The 15,834-nt window shown below is 42.6% G+C and overlaps 1 protein-coding gene across 1 annotated transcript in view; it reads left to right on the top strand.

Moving 5' to 3' along the window:
- Positions 1-1,672: 1,672 nt before the first annotated feature.
- Positions 1,673-15,834, top strand: part of hs3st3b1b (heparan sulfate (glucosamine) 3-O-sulfotransferase 3B1b) — a 31,753-nt gene continuing 17,591 nt past the window's right edge. Inside the window, exon 1 of the mRNA XM_055890136.1 lies at positions 1,673-2,585. Coding sequence (XP_055746111.1) covers positions 2,002-2,585 — 584 coding nt within the window. The 5' untranslated portion in view covers positions 1,673-2,001. The remainder of the gene's footprint in view (positions 2,586-15,834) is intronic.

Below are 15,834 nucleotides of genomic sequence, written 5' to 3' on the forward strand. Positions count from 1 at the left end.
TTTACAAAGAACATGAAAAAAGCCTGATATAGAATAGCCTAAAGTAGTTTATTGTCCTCGGAGAATGGGTTTAGTTTTCATGTACCATGCATCACAGAATGTGTAGGCTGTTGGGCGGTGGCGGCAGTCTGTGGGTTACTAGGCTACACTAGTTGCCCTTGCAATTAACGAAAAAAGACTTGATTGATTGACCAAATATTTGTCTAATTGACTTATTTATGAAGAAAATGTTCTCAAGTTCATGAGGTAGCCATATGAGTTCATATTCATTAAGAAATAACACATTATACACATAACATTCATATCCATGTGAGAGTGAAAACGTTCTGAACTATACACATGCGTTTATTTCCTCATGAATAGTCAGCCACCTTCAGCGCGAACACACCGTTTGGGGACTTGTTGTCAAACTGGTTCGAAAGTTCCAGCACACACTGTTTTCGTTTGAAGTCGACATTTTTCTGCATTTTTACATTGCATTTAGGACAACGTGGTCATTTCCGATGGCATACAATTAGTTTAATATTAACAAATAATAATATTAACAAATAATAAACTGATAGGCCAAAGTCCTCTTCAATTGAATGAAGACATGTTTTTTCTTGCAAGAATTGCATAACTCAAAATTCTAATTAGCATCATTTTGTTGTTTTCGATGATAATAATAATAATGATAGGCTAGTAATAATAATAATAATCATCTTGTCGTTTTTGTAATACAACTGCTAATAATTAATGTGTTATTATCAATAATAAAGGTATGAATCATTATTATTATTTAATGACTACTTACGTTCACTGTAAAAAAATGAAGTGGCGAAGTCTACTATTCCTTTGATAACAACCGCTCATTTCTCCATCTAAAATTGACTTGAAGTTGATTTCACCAACGGTTCAACTTCATTATTGTCAAGTATATAGCTAATATCTTCTCCAAGTTCTCTGCCAAAACAATTGGGAAACGACATTGTTATAACTGTTTTTTGTTATGAATACTAATTTGTAGCCTATATCTCCATGTAGCTTTCTTGAAAAAGCAAAATCATCGAAAATATTTTTCTCCTTGAAAATATGGAATAAAATGTTTAACTTCTAATGCAGCCTATATACCGTGCTTGGCACAATCGATGGCCCCTTATGTTTGGCAACGCAGAAGATCTCTAACAGCAAAAATTCTATTTGGTCATAAAGAGTTTGAGATGACCAGAAAGGTTATACATAGGCCTATAACTTCAGAGATATGCGCTTCAGTGATATGCATAATAAATCATTTATTCTCGTAGGCCTATAGGCTATATGACACAGAAGCAGAAAATAGTCCTCTACCCAATCCATTGTGTTAGTATACACATTAAATAATGCTCAAAGATAAAAAGGGAATAGCACAGCAGGTGGACTTCGCAGCTGCCTCACCAAAAATACAGTTTTAACTATAGAATTTCCCTAGTGATTATATAGAATACCGTTCGTCTCTTCATCCAATAAGAGCGTTTCATCTCTATGGCGAGAATCCCAACGCGAGCGCCCTCCCACACTCTCCTGTGATAGGTCCGTTTCTACCAACAAACAACTGATTATTTAGCTTGCGTGAGTCAATTGGCCATGGTGATTGTCAATCAGATGTATCGGTACGCCCCCTCGTGCTGTAAAAGGTCTAGTCCTCGAGAGAAGGCTTAAAACTAGCAGTTGTTCGAAGGTTTGGCAACGGCGATGCGAGTGAAGAGAGACGGCTAGGGTGTGGAGTAGCACCACTGAAGTGCACCAGTCGTTCGTATCATTTTCCGAATTCTTTACTGTGGCTCTGGTGAATGACGATTATAGCATGCAATGACTTTGCACCAGTGGATACATCATCCGCTTTAGTTTATTTGCTTGCTTTATTATTTTTTTCCGTTTGAAATGAATGGCATGTGCATTTTGCGAGGTTACTTGATGTGCCATCGGGAGTGAGTGGTTTTGGCAATATGTGTCGCTGGAATATGGTATGCACTCGCAAGGCTTATGGAATATAGCCTGGTTTGTCACAATCTGTATGCGCTCTCATTCAGCCCGGTGAAAAATAAAGTATTTCTGCTCGGCATTATGTTTTTACTCTGGGTATACATGCTCTACTCCTGCGTGGGCTACTGTGCCACCATGCCAAGTTTGGTCGTGGACAATTACCGGGGAAAGGAGACAGGGTCTGTGGTCGGTAAAAGGATAGAGAATAACGGCAGAGTGGACCTCATGTCCAGACTGCTCCCTAGACCCCAACCCTGGGTGGATATAGAATCCGATTACGACGAACCCTCTGTCCGGACCTCCTCCAGAGACTTGCTCAATAACGATATAGACGCGTACAGAGGAGCAGACGACTGGGACGAGATGAGGGGCGAGGGGCAGAGAGCTCCTGAGCCTGGTGCGATGTCAAGTTTCTCCAACGGATCAGGGAGCAAGAAGCTTCCCCAGGCGATCATCATCGGTGTAAAGAAAGGAGGGACGCGCGCGCTGCTCGAGTTCCTCCGCGTGCATCCAGACATCCGAGCTGTGGGAGCCGAACCGCACTTCTTCGACCGAAACTACGAGAATGGACTGGAGTGGTACAGGTAAATTAATCTATATTATATGCTCTCACATTCAATGTGCATTAAATATGATAGGTTCTCAGACATACATCAATGATTCCCATAGATGAACCAGCACTATACAAGAAACGGTGAGAGAATATGCATGACAGTCAAAGCTTCTCATCCAGTTACTAGAGCTGACGTTCCAATAGTTGTCCATAGCAGCCTATTCCTGTCGTTTCGTTGCCTATATCTTCCACAAACATTATATTGGATTGCAAACGGTGGAGGGTTTCTTTGCATTATAACAGTCTAAAATGCACTTAGACTAGCATAGTTGATAATATTAAAATGACAGGAAAAGTTGTATAATCTAATATATCATAAAGCTATAACCAGTATATAATTAAACAATGCAGTGTTTGTAAAATGATTCGATAGTATAATTCAGGATAATTATATATGTACGTTTTTACAATACGATTTGTATGAATAATTTATCAAATGAAACGAAATATGTTCAGAAGGTTATTTTAGTTAGCTCCATAATGCATAATAATAGGCCTAGATCATATCCTATTCGCTATTTGCAACATAAGTTTATTCTGCATAAATGTTGAGAGATAACGTCAGTGACCATATTTAGGGTAAGGTCAATAGAAAATATAATATCTATAATCTACAGTACAGACTATTATTCCAATAGACTTTTAGTTTTGTATATTGGTATGGTGCTTTTCCAAACTCCAAGCAGTTTTGGCGTCAACGTGGACATATAATCGAGTATTCCAACATGAGTAAAACTGTAGGGTCATTGGATAGCATTAAGAGATAACAAATGCATACGTTTGTATTTTTATTTCTTCAGTTTATGATCCGGTAGTAGGCTAGACTATGCCTGAATGAACATGTCCTGTCTCAGTATCGCTTGGGCTGAGCCGTTTCCACGTCGTACAGTGGTCTCTGTTGGACACAGTGTAATACTGCAAGTTAACGGGTTACTTTTCAGCGCTGTTAAACTGAGTTTAACTTTTAAATATAAATAAATAATTAGTTGATTATAAACTGAATATAAGTTACTAATAGGTCTATTATACTACAGTCTGAAAAGGTCAGGCAATGTGCAAGTTGTGAATTCGAGATCGATTCATTATTATTAGGCTATTATTGGATGCTATATAGGCCTAATATATTAGAAATAAGATGTGCTTGATTACTTTAATTATCAATTACATTTTTTGTATATTTCAAACTTTCAATGGAAATAAATATGCAACGTAAGGCCATACTTACTATTATAGTTCGGCCTATTTGAGTTGGAAAAAATTATGTTAAGCTTAAATAAATTCTAAGCTAAGCGGATTTGTCCTAGCACTCTCCTTCAAAATGTATACATAATACATGCACTCGAAAGTAACAGTAATCTACAACACAATAGCGCTGGGCTACTCGGAGAACAACAGTAAAAGAAAAAAACGATTCAAACGTTTCTTAAGAGGGTATACAACCAACTAACCTTTATACCAGTCATTTACATTTTGAACGGATAATGAGTGGAAGGAGGACTAATATACTAGGCTAAGTAGGCTACTGTAGGATAATGAAAGAAAAACGTACCCCAGAATTAATTAAGTAAGAAATCAAACCAAATCCCACCAACAGTATATGACCTATTCCTTGGTCAATATTTGTAAATACATGACAAACCCCCTCCTATATTAGTCATACATCATTAAACGTTATAAACAACGTGCTCTACCTCACGCTGGATTATTTTAACTTAGCCTATAAAAGTAGTAGGGCCTATTAACGTAATTTAGATGTCATATTCAGTATCATATTCAGCAGGCCACTAGTCAACGACGACTGAGCAATGGCAACTCATATCGAATTAATACGAGTGGAACATTATGTAGCCTAATCCGTTTACCTGAACGAATTAGTCAAATTAAAACTTTAAAATAATGAAGTCGGTGCATTAAATGCAGACAGCCTATGTGCGTTTTTAATTTCAGTGTAATATCGCAGTAAAATGCCGAATATAGCGTAGCTGTTGAAGGTCTTTGCAGGAAAACCAGGGACCATGCATAGTGGTTGGTTTCCTCCTTGCTTAAACCCCGGGGACATTGCTTTAGTTTAAGGAGAGTTTCTCCATCTCTTGTCCATGGACGGCGAGCAGAACTAATAGCTCATCTGACAAGTTGATAAAAACAATTGCATGCCCCTCTGAATAATCGGATTTGGTGCTGTGTGTAAAGAGCCGGGCTGTTAAATATGCGAGGCAGTTGAGGGCCCCCAACTAAAGTAGAGCAGTGAAATGAAAGAAAAGCGGAATGAGAAACGTGTGTGTATGGAGGGGGTGTCCGGCTATATGGATTTGATTCAAAATAAAGACACTGTCTTTATGCCGAATTTATTATTCAGAGATCCAAATTGAGGTTTTGAATTGGCTTTGATAGCCTACAATTATTTATTAAACTTTGCACACTTTGAAATAAGTTATCCAAATGGTAAGCGCTAATTCTAGCTAATTTTATTTAGATTTCCCATTAACCCAATTTCCTCTAAATCATTTTATACTTTTAGAAAGAACAAACACGAGCAAAACGGAACATTGAGCAGTTAATGATAATGGCAATGAGGAGAATAGCTGCGGTGGATTCCTTTGGGTCGATGTTTCAACCCTCTCTCTGGCCGCTGTTTACAGAGAAAACATGACGCGACGGTTGCCTGCTGGCGGGCACCGTGTGAGGAACGGATAGAATAAACACACATGCACCAGCGTTTTATCTGCGGTTCTGGCTGTGTGGCCCATAAACCCGTATCTGTACCTAGAATGGGGCTGGGTCTTTATTTAGTATTCTCCAGGCTTTTCTTAGGCCTCCGGTTATCCCTCAAATCTGCTCAAGAAATCATACCCTCCAGCCAAGCCTCTCTTTTGGCTTATCATTTGATGGGACAAGAGTAACAATATTGGAACACAGTGTAGTTTGATCTGTTGACAAATGTATGTTTAAAATATAGGCCAACACACACACACACACACACACACACACACACACACACACACACACACACACACACACACACACACACACACACACACACACACACACACACAGTTCAACTGACTGAAAAGTTAAGCTGAGCTTTTCCATCTAACCCAGTTTGTCAGAAAGCATCTCATGTTTTAGTAAGCTGTACTGACTTCCCCTCTCATGCAATTACACATGTTGTGTGTCAGACACACCATGCCACGCTGAAATTCTATAACTGGGCACTGGTGTTTTTGCCCGAGACACAAACGCCACACAAACAAAGTGAAGCGTTGTTTTCTTGCATTCCCTCTGTCTGTCCTGCTCTTACATAACTTGATGGTGTGAAACTCACAGTCTGGATGCTTTAACAGTAAGATAAGCAGGGTCAATAAAACGGACCCAACCCCTACTGAAGTAAAGGAGAGTGTGTGTCAGAGCGAACCAGCTGGCTGTAGTTCTGAATGTAGTTCTCCCTGCATGCTGCTCATGGAACGTTTTGATAAGCTTTCTTTTTTGTCTTCAAGGAGAAGATAAACTAAATAGATGAAATCATACTTCATGATTAATACTCCTAACTTTCCCAATAGTGTCACATACTGGACTTTCCGTACGAGAGAGAGATCATACCGGATCTATTTTGAAAGTTATATATCTTGAAAACCTGATTGCTGACATATATCAACAATGGACTAATGAAACAAATACCAAAAAAATGTTTTTGGGTGGAGTTTTCCGTTAAATCATAGTTTATTGTTGCATTATGTGTGGGCCATTTATGAAGTCTTTTGCAATAGTGTAAAGCGATCTTCTGATGCCATGATGTTTATTTGCACAATACTACTGTGCCTTCCACTCTTCTTCTCTGGCTAGTTTGCACCATCTTTGTCTCCGCGGCCCAATGGTCACACAAACCTAGCCTTGGAATTCACTAACTAAATGCAGCCCGAGAGAGAATAGAAAAGAAAAGAGAGAGGGAAGGAGAGGCCGCTGCAAAAGTGAAAGAGAATAGAGCAGTGATAACAGGATTATTGTGATTCTCTGATGTACTTTGACAGTTTTTATTTGGTGTCAAAGACAAACACAAGACTTGTGCACGGGGGCGCTTTGTATCAGGAGGTACACATTTCCACTGTGAGGTCATGCATGAACAGCCCCTAAGGAGTGAGAGAGGGAGAGCGAGTCAGGGCAGTCTGTGCTGTGTGGACCAACCAGTTCAATTGAGAAGGAAGTTACTGTATGCCCTGTCAGTTGAAAGTATCAATGTTGTACTTTCTGGAATAGAACATGGATCAGTCATTGTTGTTCTACCCATAGATATCCTTCATTCCTAATTCTATGGTTCTGCCTTATTAGTTCCAAAGGTACTGTTAGCACCTGCCACAGTGTGATCGGAATGCCGATGAGTTGGCTGGTCCTTTCAGTTGGACTGTTTTCATTAGCTGCTCAATGAATTCTTCACACTTTTTCAGTCTCTATTTCTTGCCATTTTACTGCACTGAACTCCCTGTTGCTTCTGTCATGTCAACGCTTTTACATCCTTTGTTATTTACAACTTAGCCTTTTTGTCGAGTTGATTTTAAATCTCCGTCATTCTGACAGTTTACGGTGGTGTTACCTCTCTTTCTGTGTTCATATTCCATATAGATGTATTGGTCATGAAGGGGCTCTGATATATAATTTATGGTTCTGTGGTTTGCTGATGGGTCATGGGCTCTCGTCTCAGCTGCCAGTCAGATCCATGCAGTGCTGTACTGTGCTCGTTCACTGCTCCTCCCTAAGAGTGTTTTTATGGTTTAAGAAGTAGTTCTGAACACTTATGGTCGCAAGGCTCCTAACTTTCATGCTCTATATTAGGAGTCTGTCACTCTTGTGTGAATAACTGAGGAATGATCGATCTGTGCTTGTTCACTACATAATCATCATTCTCCCCAGAATCTCCCTATGAGAAAGATAATTGTTGAGCTTTGTTTGAACAAGATTTTCTCTTGAGTTTCTGGCAGTCCAACTTTTTGCCATGAAAAAATATTGAGTCTTGCCTTGAACTGAAGTGCTTGGGGAAAGTTCAACACTCCTTTGTTGACATGTACTATATTTGGTTAATGATTGTGCTTATGATACACTACATGGTCAAAAGTATGTGAACGCCCCTTCAAATTAGTGGATTCGGCTATTTCAGCCACACCCATTGCTGACAGGTGTATACATTTGAGCACACGCCCATGCAATCTCCATGGACAAACATTGGTAGTAGAATGGCCTGCAATGAAGAGCTCAGTGACTTTCAACATGGCACCTTCATAGGATGCCACCTTTCCATCAAGTCAGTTTGTCAAATTTATGCCCTGCTCGAGCTGCCCCGGTCAACTGTAGGTGCTGTTATTGTGAAGTGGGAATGACTAGGAGCAACAACCGTTCAGCCGCGAAGTGGTGGGCCATAAAAGCGGACAAAACGGGAACAGAGTGCTGAAGCGTGTATGGTGTAAAAATCGTCTGTCCTCGGTTGCAACACTCACTACAGTGTTCCAAACTGCCTCTGGAAGCAATGTCAGCACAAGAAAAGTCAGTCGGGAGCTTCATGAAAAGGGTTTTCATGGCTGAGCAGCCACACACAAGCCTAAGATCATCATACGCAATGCCAAGCGTCAGCTGGAGTGGTGTAAAGCTCGCCGCCATTGGACTCTGGAGCAGTGGAAATGCACTGGAGTGATGAATCAAGCTTCACCATCTGGCAGTCCGACGGACAAATCTGGGTTTGGCGGATGCCAGGAGAACGCTACCTGCCCCAATGCATAGTGCCCACTGTAAAGTTTGGTGGAGGAGGAATAATGGTCTGGGGCTGTTTTTCATGGTTCGGGCTAGGCCCCTTAGTTCCAGTGAAGGGAAATCTTACTGCTACAGCATACAATGACATTCTACATGATTATGTGCTTCCATCTTTGTGGCAACAGTTTGGGGAAGGACCTGTCCTGTTTCAGTGTTACAATGATGCCGTGCACAAAGCGAGGTCTATACAGAAATAGTTTGTCAAGATCAGTGTGGAAGAACTTGACTGGCTTGAACAGAGCCTTGACCTCAACATCATTGAACACCTTTGGGATGAATTGGAATGCCGACTGCGAGCCAGGCCTAATATCCTAACATCAGTGCCCGACCTCACTAAGGCTCTTGTGGCTGAATGGAAGCAAGTCCCTGCACCAATGTTCCAACTAGTGGAATGCCTTCCCAGAAGAGTGGAGGCTGTTATCGCAGCAAAGGGGGGACCAACTCCATATTAATGCCCATGGTTTTGGAAAAAGATGTTCGACGAACAGGTGTCCACATACTTTTGGCTATGTAGTGTGCTTGTAAATTGTCACTTTTATTATTCCACATTAGGGAATTAGGGATGTTTAATGTGATATATAAGCTGAAATAGTTGATCCTTGAGACCGCAAAAGATCCCCAACATGGATGGGCTTTCTCAGCCATGCCAAGTTAATCTGGCTGCTGTTTAGTTTGCAGTGGTTGATCAAAGGTTATGCTTCAGTCTTCTGTTAAAGGAGTAGTTGGACTGAAATGGCGCCATCCCTGAGTGGGGTGTCTTTGTGGGCCGGTGAACCTTTGTATCCCTCCACCCCGTGATAAAGAACCAAAGAAAAAAACGCACTTAATGGCAGCTAGTGTCGGTTAGCTAGCTAGGGCCTGCTTAGAAGCTCCACCACAACAAAGGGACAAGTGGAGCATTGTTCAAAAGGGGAGTTTCAGAGTGGGTAAAAAAATCCTGTTGCGCTATCAAACTGGAGATGGTTGCGAAAGGAAGCCAGTCAGTGTAAAGTTGTTATCTATGGGCCTGCCGGTCCACCCCCCAGCTCCCTGCTTCCAGAGACCAGACAGGGGCTTCTGTCCGTGTCAAGGACAGTTCTGGTTGGATGCCTCTTCTTTTTAACTCCTCACCCCAGGAGCACTCCTGTTTCCATATAGGTGACGTGACCCTACACATCTGCTCTCCACTGACCTCTCCCTCCTTCCTCTCACTGGCAGGCAGAATGTCAGAAACGCCACCTGGTTGTAGTGCCACACTGGCAAAGTTCAAACTAACATCATCATCAACAACAAAATGTCAATTGAATGTGTGCTGTCCAAAAAATAGAGACTAAATGGAGAATGAAGGAGTCAGTGAACCAGTTTCACAAAGTCTTCTCCTGTAATGACTTACAGTAGGGCTTTTATATTCAGCTGTGAAACACAATAATTTTCTTCTCAAGTCAAAAGAATGCTCAACACGCACAGAGATGGACACCATACACACACAGAGGACACAGAGCCTTGTCCCTGGGTCCTTAGGGAGTGGTGTGTATTGATTAGTCAGGCCTGATTGGAGGTAAAGCGTGTGGAAGGGTTAGATGGGTTAAGGGCCTTTGACTGGGGGTCAGTGTGGCTGTGTGCTGACTGAAAGGGTCTGTGTGCTGACCATCTGCAGAGCAGGAAAATGCTTCTGGACCCTACAGGGCTGCTGGACCCTACAGGGCTACTGGAACCTACAGGGCTGCTGGAACCTACAGGGCTGCTGAACCCTACAGGGCTACTGGAAGCTACAGGGCTTCTGGACCCTACATGGCTGCTGGACCCTACAGGGCTTCTGGACCCTACAGGGCTTCTGGACCCTACAGGGCTGCTGGACCCTACAGGGCTGCTGGACCCTACAGGGCTTCTGGACCCTACAGGGCTACTGGAAGCTACAGGGCTACTGGACCCTACAGGACTGCTGGACCCTACAGGGCTTCTGGACCCTACAGGGCTTCTGGACCCTACATGGCTGCTGGACCCTACAGGGCTGCTGGACCCTACAGGGCTTCTGGACCCTATAGGGCTTCTGGACCCTACATGGCTGCTGGACCCTACAGGGCTTCTGGACCCTACAGGGCTGCTGGACCCTACATGGCTGCTGGACACCAAGGTCCCATTGGGTATTCTTGTTTCACTCCCCCAGTCCAAACATGGAAATACAGTAAGTTATGTTGATTTAGAGACTAACCTGCTGAGAGCATCCCCTGTCAACACAGGAAAACATGATTTGTTATGTCGATATATAAACCAACATGCTGAATTAAGGAGCCCGACTTTTAAACTGTCCAACTGTAAGATAGGAAATATATTCACTATAAGAGTTTTGTCTGATAAAGTCATTGACAGGCTGTACAATATCTGAAATCTTCTGTGAAACTCCTCAACTTGAGATGGATGCTATTATGTTGTAGTTATAGCTAGAGAGGAATGTTGACTCTTCGGCGATCTGATACTTTGACGCTGTGATAGCTTCCTGTATCCTTGCCCTGGCCTTCCCTCCCTCCACAGCTCCCCTCTTCAGGGGCCAACATGGCCGACCAGCCAACCGTACCGCTGACAGCAGGTTGACATCCCCTCCTCAAAGAGCGGGAGCCGCAAACATAAAAACAAGTCGCTCGAAACCATTCCTCTGTGTTGGGTAAGCTTCCCCAGCGGTCCCAAATGAGAGCGGATTATTTTCTTTGGTCAGGCTTCAACCCTTAGCCCTGGCTTCCCCCCCCCCCCCCGTTCTTCCCCCCACCACCCCAAAACAACCTCTTTTATGAACCTCCTTTCTCCATTCTTCAGCTGTGCGCTCCGCCTATTGGCAAATAAGAATAGTGTCACATGTCGTGCTCTGTTCGCCCGATCCTGGGCGGGTCTCCCTGCAGGCCTCAGTGACCACGAGTGGTCAGCACGGAAGGGGAGAAGAGGCCCTCGCTCCCCGCTGCCTAAGCTGGCATGGCCCTACCGAATGGAGGGGAGAATAGGGAGAGACTGGGGGTGGATGAGGTGAAGGTGGGGGCTGGATGCTGGAGAAAGGCAGCTTTGAGCATTCATCCCCAAATTACCACCAGCTAATTGTGAAAGGGGTGACCTGTGGAAAGGGGAGTGGCAGCTAGCTAGCGCAGCACTGTGGTGGCCTGGTGGCCCATGTGAGTGGCCCATTCAGCACTACCCACAACAGTGGGGGGAAGATGGCCGCCACAGCAGGAACCTACTGCTAAAACTATGGATACAGGAACTCAGTTTCACACACACACACACACACACACACACACACACACACACACACACACACACACACACACACACACACACACACACACACACACACACACACACACACACACACAAAATTAAGTTTGAAAAACTCTGACTATTCATTCACTGGCGGAGGAGAGGATACACTTGTGTGTCTGTCTGTTGTTGCCATTTTTGTTCTCCCTTTTGAGAAATAATTTATGTATTCCCCCCAGAGCTGGAGTCAAAGCAAGACAAGGAAGGCAATGATGAAAAGAGTTGGGAGAAGAAGAAATAATCGAAAAAGAAGAAGAAAAGAAGCTATGTTCTTCTGAGATAGTGATGTTTTCCCCCCCTCTCTTTCTCTCTCCTATAGGCCCTTGTGTACTGACCCTCCTTCTGTGCCACTAGTGAATTGGGTCCTATTTAACGAGGTGATAATTTGGATGTGGGAACACATGTCAGAGCAATACCAGACCTCCCTCCTGAGTTAACGCTCATTCATTGCTGCTAAATAAACACTGTTTGGCACATTAAAAGAGCCCAGGGGCTTGGAATTAGAGAAAAAACACACACAAGCGTTCCTATGCGTTGTTAATCATTAGCCTCCTTCTTACTCAATTTTCCTTCCAACACCATGGTCAGTCAGGGTTCTGTTGGCATCGCTCCCCCAGATATTGAGAGATGAGAGAGCGGTAGGTGAGAAAGAGGTGGGCGGAAAAGTGGAGGAGGGTGAGGAGGAGGAGAAAGCGATGACATTAGACCTGGACATGTCCCAGGTATTAAGTCTCGGAGGTCCCCATTAGGGTGTGGGTAGGTGTGGCAGTGGATGGGGCTGTGCCTGGTGCTCGAACCAGGGCTGGGGCTGTGAGAGGGAAAGTAAGAGTTAGGTAGTGGAGACTAGGAGGCCCCCTGAGGTGTTCTATTAACCCTTGGCCATAAAAGAGCACAGCTCATTAGGAGCCCTGAGTGGTCTCTCTCTCTCTCACTCTCTCACACTCTCACTCTCTCTGTGTGTGAATGGGCCTCAGAGGAGAACAGTGAGAACAGCTCAGCTCCAAGGCAACCCAGCAAGCCCAACCCAGGGGACAAACTCCCTCTGGCTCTCTCTCATTCTTTTTCACTCTGTCTATTTTGTCTCTATCTTGTCTTTCCTACTGATCAAAAGTACTGGGTGTTTGGATCTTGTACTCTTCACTTGTGAAATTCTAAAGCTATACAATAGCAGTTGTCCAAACTGAACATTTAACGTAAAAAGTTCAGAGAAATCATTTTACGCTGCAGCAAGGTGTGCACCTTTTCCTCCGCAAATCTCCACCAGAACAATTTGATTATGTCAGGTATGCGTAAATGGTTGTAAAGGAGTCAGGTGCAGGAGAACAGATATGGTGTAGCCAACGGAGCCTTTTATTTTGGCGAAACAAAAACACACGGCAAAGTGAACACGAAATAACAATACGGGTTAACATATCCCAGCGCAACAGAGTAATGTGCACAATACATGAAACAGAATAAACAATACCACACAAAGACATGGGGGAAACAGAGGGTTAAATACACAACACATAATGAGGGAAATGAGAACCAGGTGTGTGGGAAAACAAGACAAGACAAATGGAAAATGAAAAATGGATCGGCGATGGCTAGAAGACCGGCGACGTCGACCGCCGAGCACCGCCCGAACAAGGAGAGGCATCGACTTCGGTAGAAGTCGTGACAGATTATGTGTTAAAGAAATACACAAATAAGATACAGCAGGGGTATAAAACCGGGGGTCTGCTTAGATATTGCAGGGGGTCCGCAATTTATATATATATACAGTACCGGTTAAATGTTTGGACACACCTACTTATTCCAGGGTTTTTCTTTATTTTTACTTTTTTTTTACGAAAGAACACAAATGGAATCATGTTGTAACCAAAAAAGTGTTAAATAAAAATATATTTTATATCTGAGATTCTTCAAAGTAGCCACCCTTTGCCTTGATGACAGCTTTGCACACTCTTGGCATTTTCTCAACCAGCTTCATGAGGTAGTCACCTGGAATGCATTTCAATTAACAGGGGTGCCTTCTTAAAAGTTCATTTGTGGAATTTCTTTCCTTCTTGACGCGTTTGAGACAATCAGTTTGGTTGTGACAAGGTAGGGTTGGTATACATAAGATAGCCCTATTTGGTAAAAGACCAAGTCCGTATTATGGCAAGAACAGCTCAAATAAGCAAAGAGAAACGACAATCCATCATTACTTTAGGACATGAAGGTCAGTCAATCTGAGAAATTTCAAGAACTTTGAACATTTCTTCAAGTGCAGTCAAGCGCTATGATAAAACTGTCTCTCATGAGGACTGCCACAGGAAAGGAAGACCTAGAGTTACCTCTGCTGCAGAGGATAAGTTCATTAGAGTTAACTGCACCTCAGATTGCAGCCCATATAAATGCTTCACAGAGTTCAAGTAACAGACACGCCTTAACATCAACTGTTCAGAGGAGACTGTGTGAATTAGGCCTTCATGGTCGAATTGCTGCAAAGAAACCACTACTAAAGGACACCATAAGAAGAAGAGACATGCTTGGGCCAAGAAACAGGAGCAATGGACATTAGGCCGATGGAACTGTCTGTCGTTTGGTCTGATGAGTCCAAATTTAACCTGTTAAAGCTGGGGGCGCTGTTGTCACTATTTATGGTAATCGTGTAATTTTTGAAACGGCTTCCTACAAAATTCTTGATCGTACAATATGCATATTAATATTATTATCGGATAGAAAACAGTCTATAGTTTCTATAGGAGTTGAAATTTTGTCTCTAAGTGGAACAGAACCCATTCTACAGCAATTTCCCTGACATGGAGTCAGATTTCAGAAATTTTGGCCACTGTTCTGGAGTCAGTTTTAAAGCCAATGTTATTCCTATGAGTATACGGACACTGCTTACGTCTTCCCCTGGATGCCTTTACGTGATGACGATTTGAATGGGGTCGATTGCGCAATCACAGGCACTATAAATTAAAAAACCCTGTAGCTAGTCACTCTTTTGCAGCTGCGTCATGCGCGTGGAGGACACCGACCCGCACCTGATCCAAGCATTAGTGTTGGGAGTAATCTTTCTCCGGTCATGTTAAGACTCGTTATAGGAGTTAAAAACATCATAAGGTAGTTAATTTAAAGCGTTTTATAGCAATTTATATCCGTTTAGTGCGATTTTGGGACATTTATTTCTGAGACGATGTGAATCTCTGGGCACGCTTCCAGTTCATCCCAAACGCAGTTGGCATTTCCACATGGCAAGAGGACAGCTTTCCACCAAAAGACGATTAGACCCAAGAAAGGATCCTTTGCCCAAGATACTGATGGAAGAACAGCTCAAAGTAGGACATTTTTATTATGATAAATCGTGTTTCTGTCGAAAAATGTTAGTGGCTTAGGACGCCATGTTTTTTGACGTAGCTTCGCTTGGCGCAAACTGTATTGAAAAGTAAGGATAATTTAAAAAATGTAATTCCGCGATTGTATTAAGAATTAAATTGTCTATCAATCGCTGTCCACCCTATATTTTTTAGTCACGTTTATGAGTATTTATGTATACGAGTAGATCACTGTCTAATATGGCGCACGGACATTTTCTCACCAGCTGGGCTACATTTCTCATTGTCTAACCATGATTTTGGTGGCTAAATATGCACATTTTCGAACAAACTGTATATGTATGTTGTATTGTGATGTTACAGGGGTGTCCTCTGAAGAATTCTGAGAAGGTTAGTGAAAAAAATAATATATTTTGGCGATGTTTACGTTATCGCTCTCTTTGGCTAGAATCAATGCTGGGGTAATGTTTGCACATGTGCTATGCTAATATAACGATTTATTGTGTTTTCGCTGTAAGACACTTAGAAAATCTGAAATATTGTCTGTATTCACAGGATCTGTGTCTTTCGATTAGTGTATGCTGTGTATTTTTACGAAATGTTTGATGATTAGTAGTTAGGTAAACACGTTGCTCATTGTAATTATTCTAGTCCATTTGTGACGGTGGGTGCAATTGTAAACTATGCCAGCTACCTGAAATATGCACATTTTTCTAACAAAACCTATCCCATACCATAAATATGTTATCAGACTGTCATCTGATGAGTTTTTTTCTTGGTTAGGGGCTATAAATATCTTAGTTTAGCCGAATTGGTGATAGCTACTGGTGTTGGTGGACA

The sequence above is a fragment of the Salvelinus fontinalis genome, chromosome 30, assembly GCF_029448725.1.
Source record: "Salvelinus fontinalis isolate EN_2023a chromosome 30, ASM2944872v1, whole genome shotgun sequence".
In the NCBI taxonomy this organism is placed as follows: domain Eukaryota; kingdom Metazoa; phylum Chordata; class Actinopteri; order Salmoniformes; family Salmonidae; genus Salvelinus; species Salvelinus fontinalis.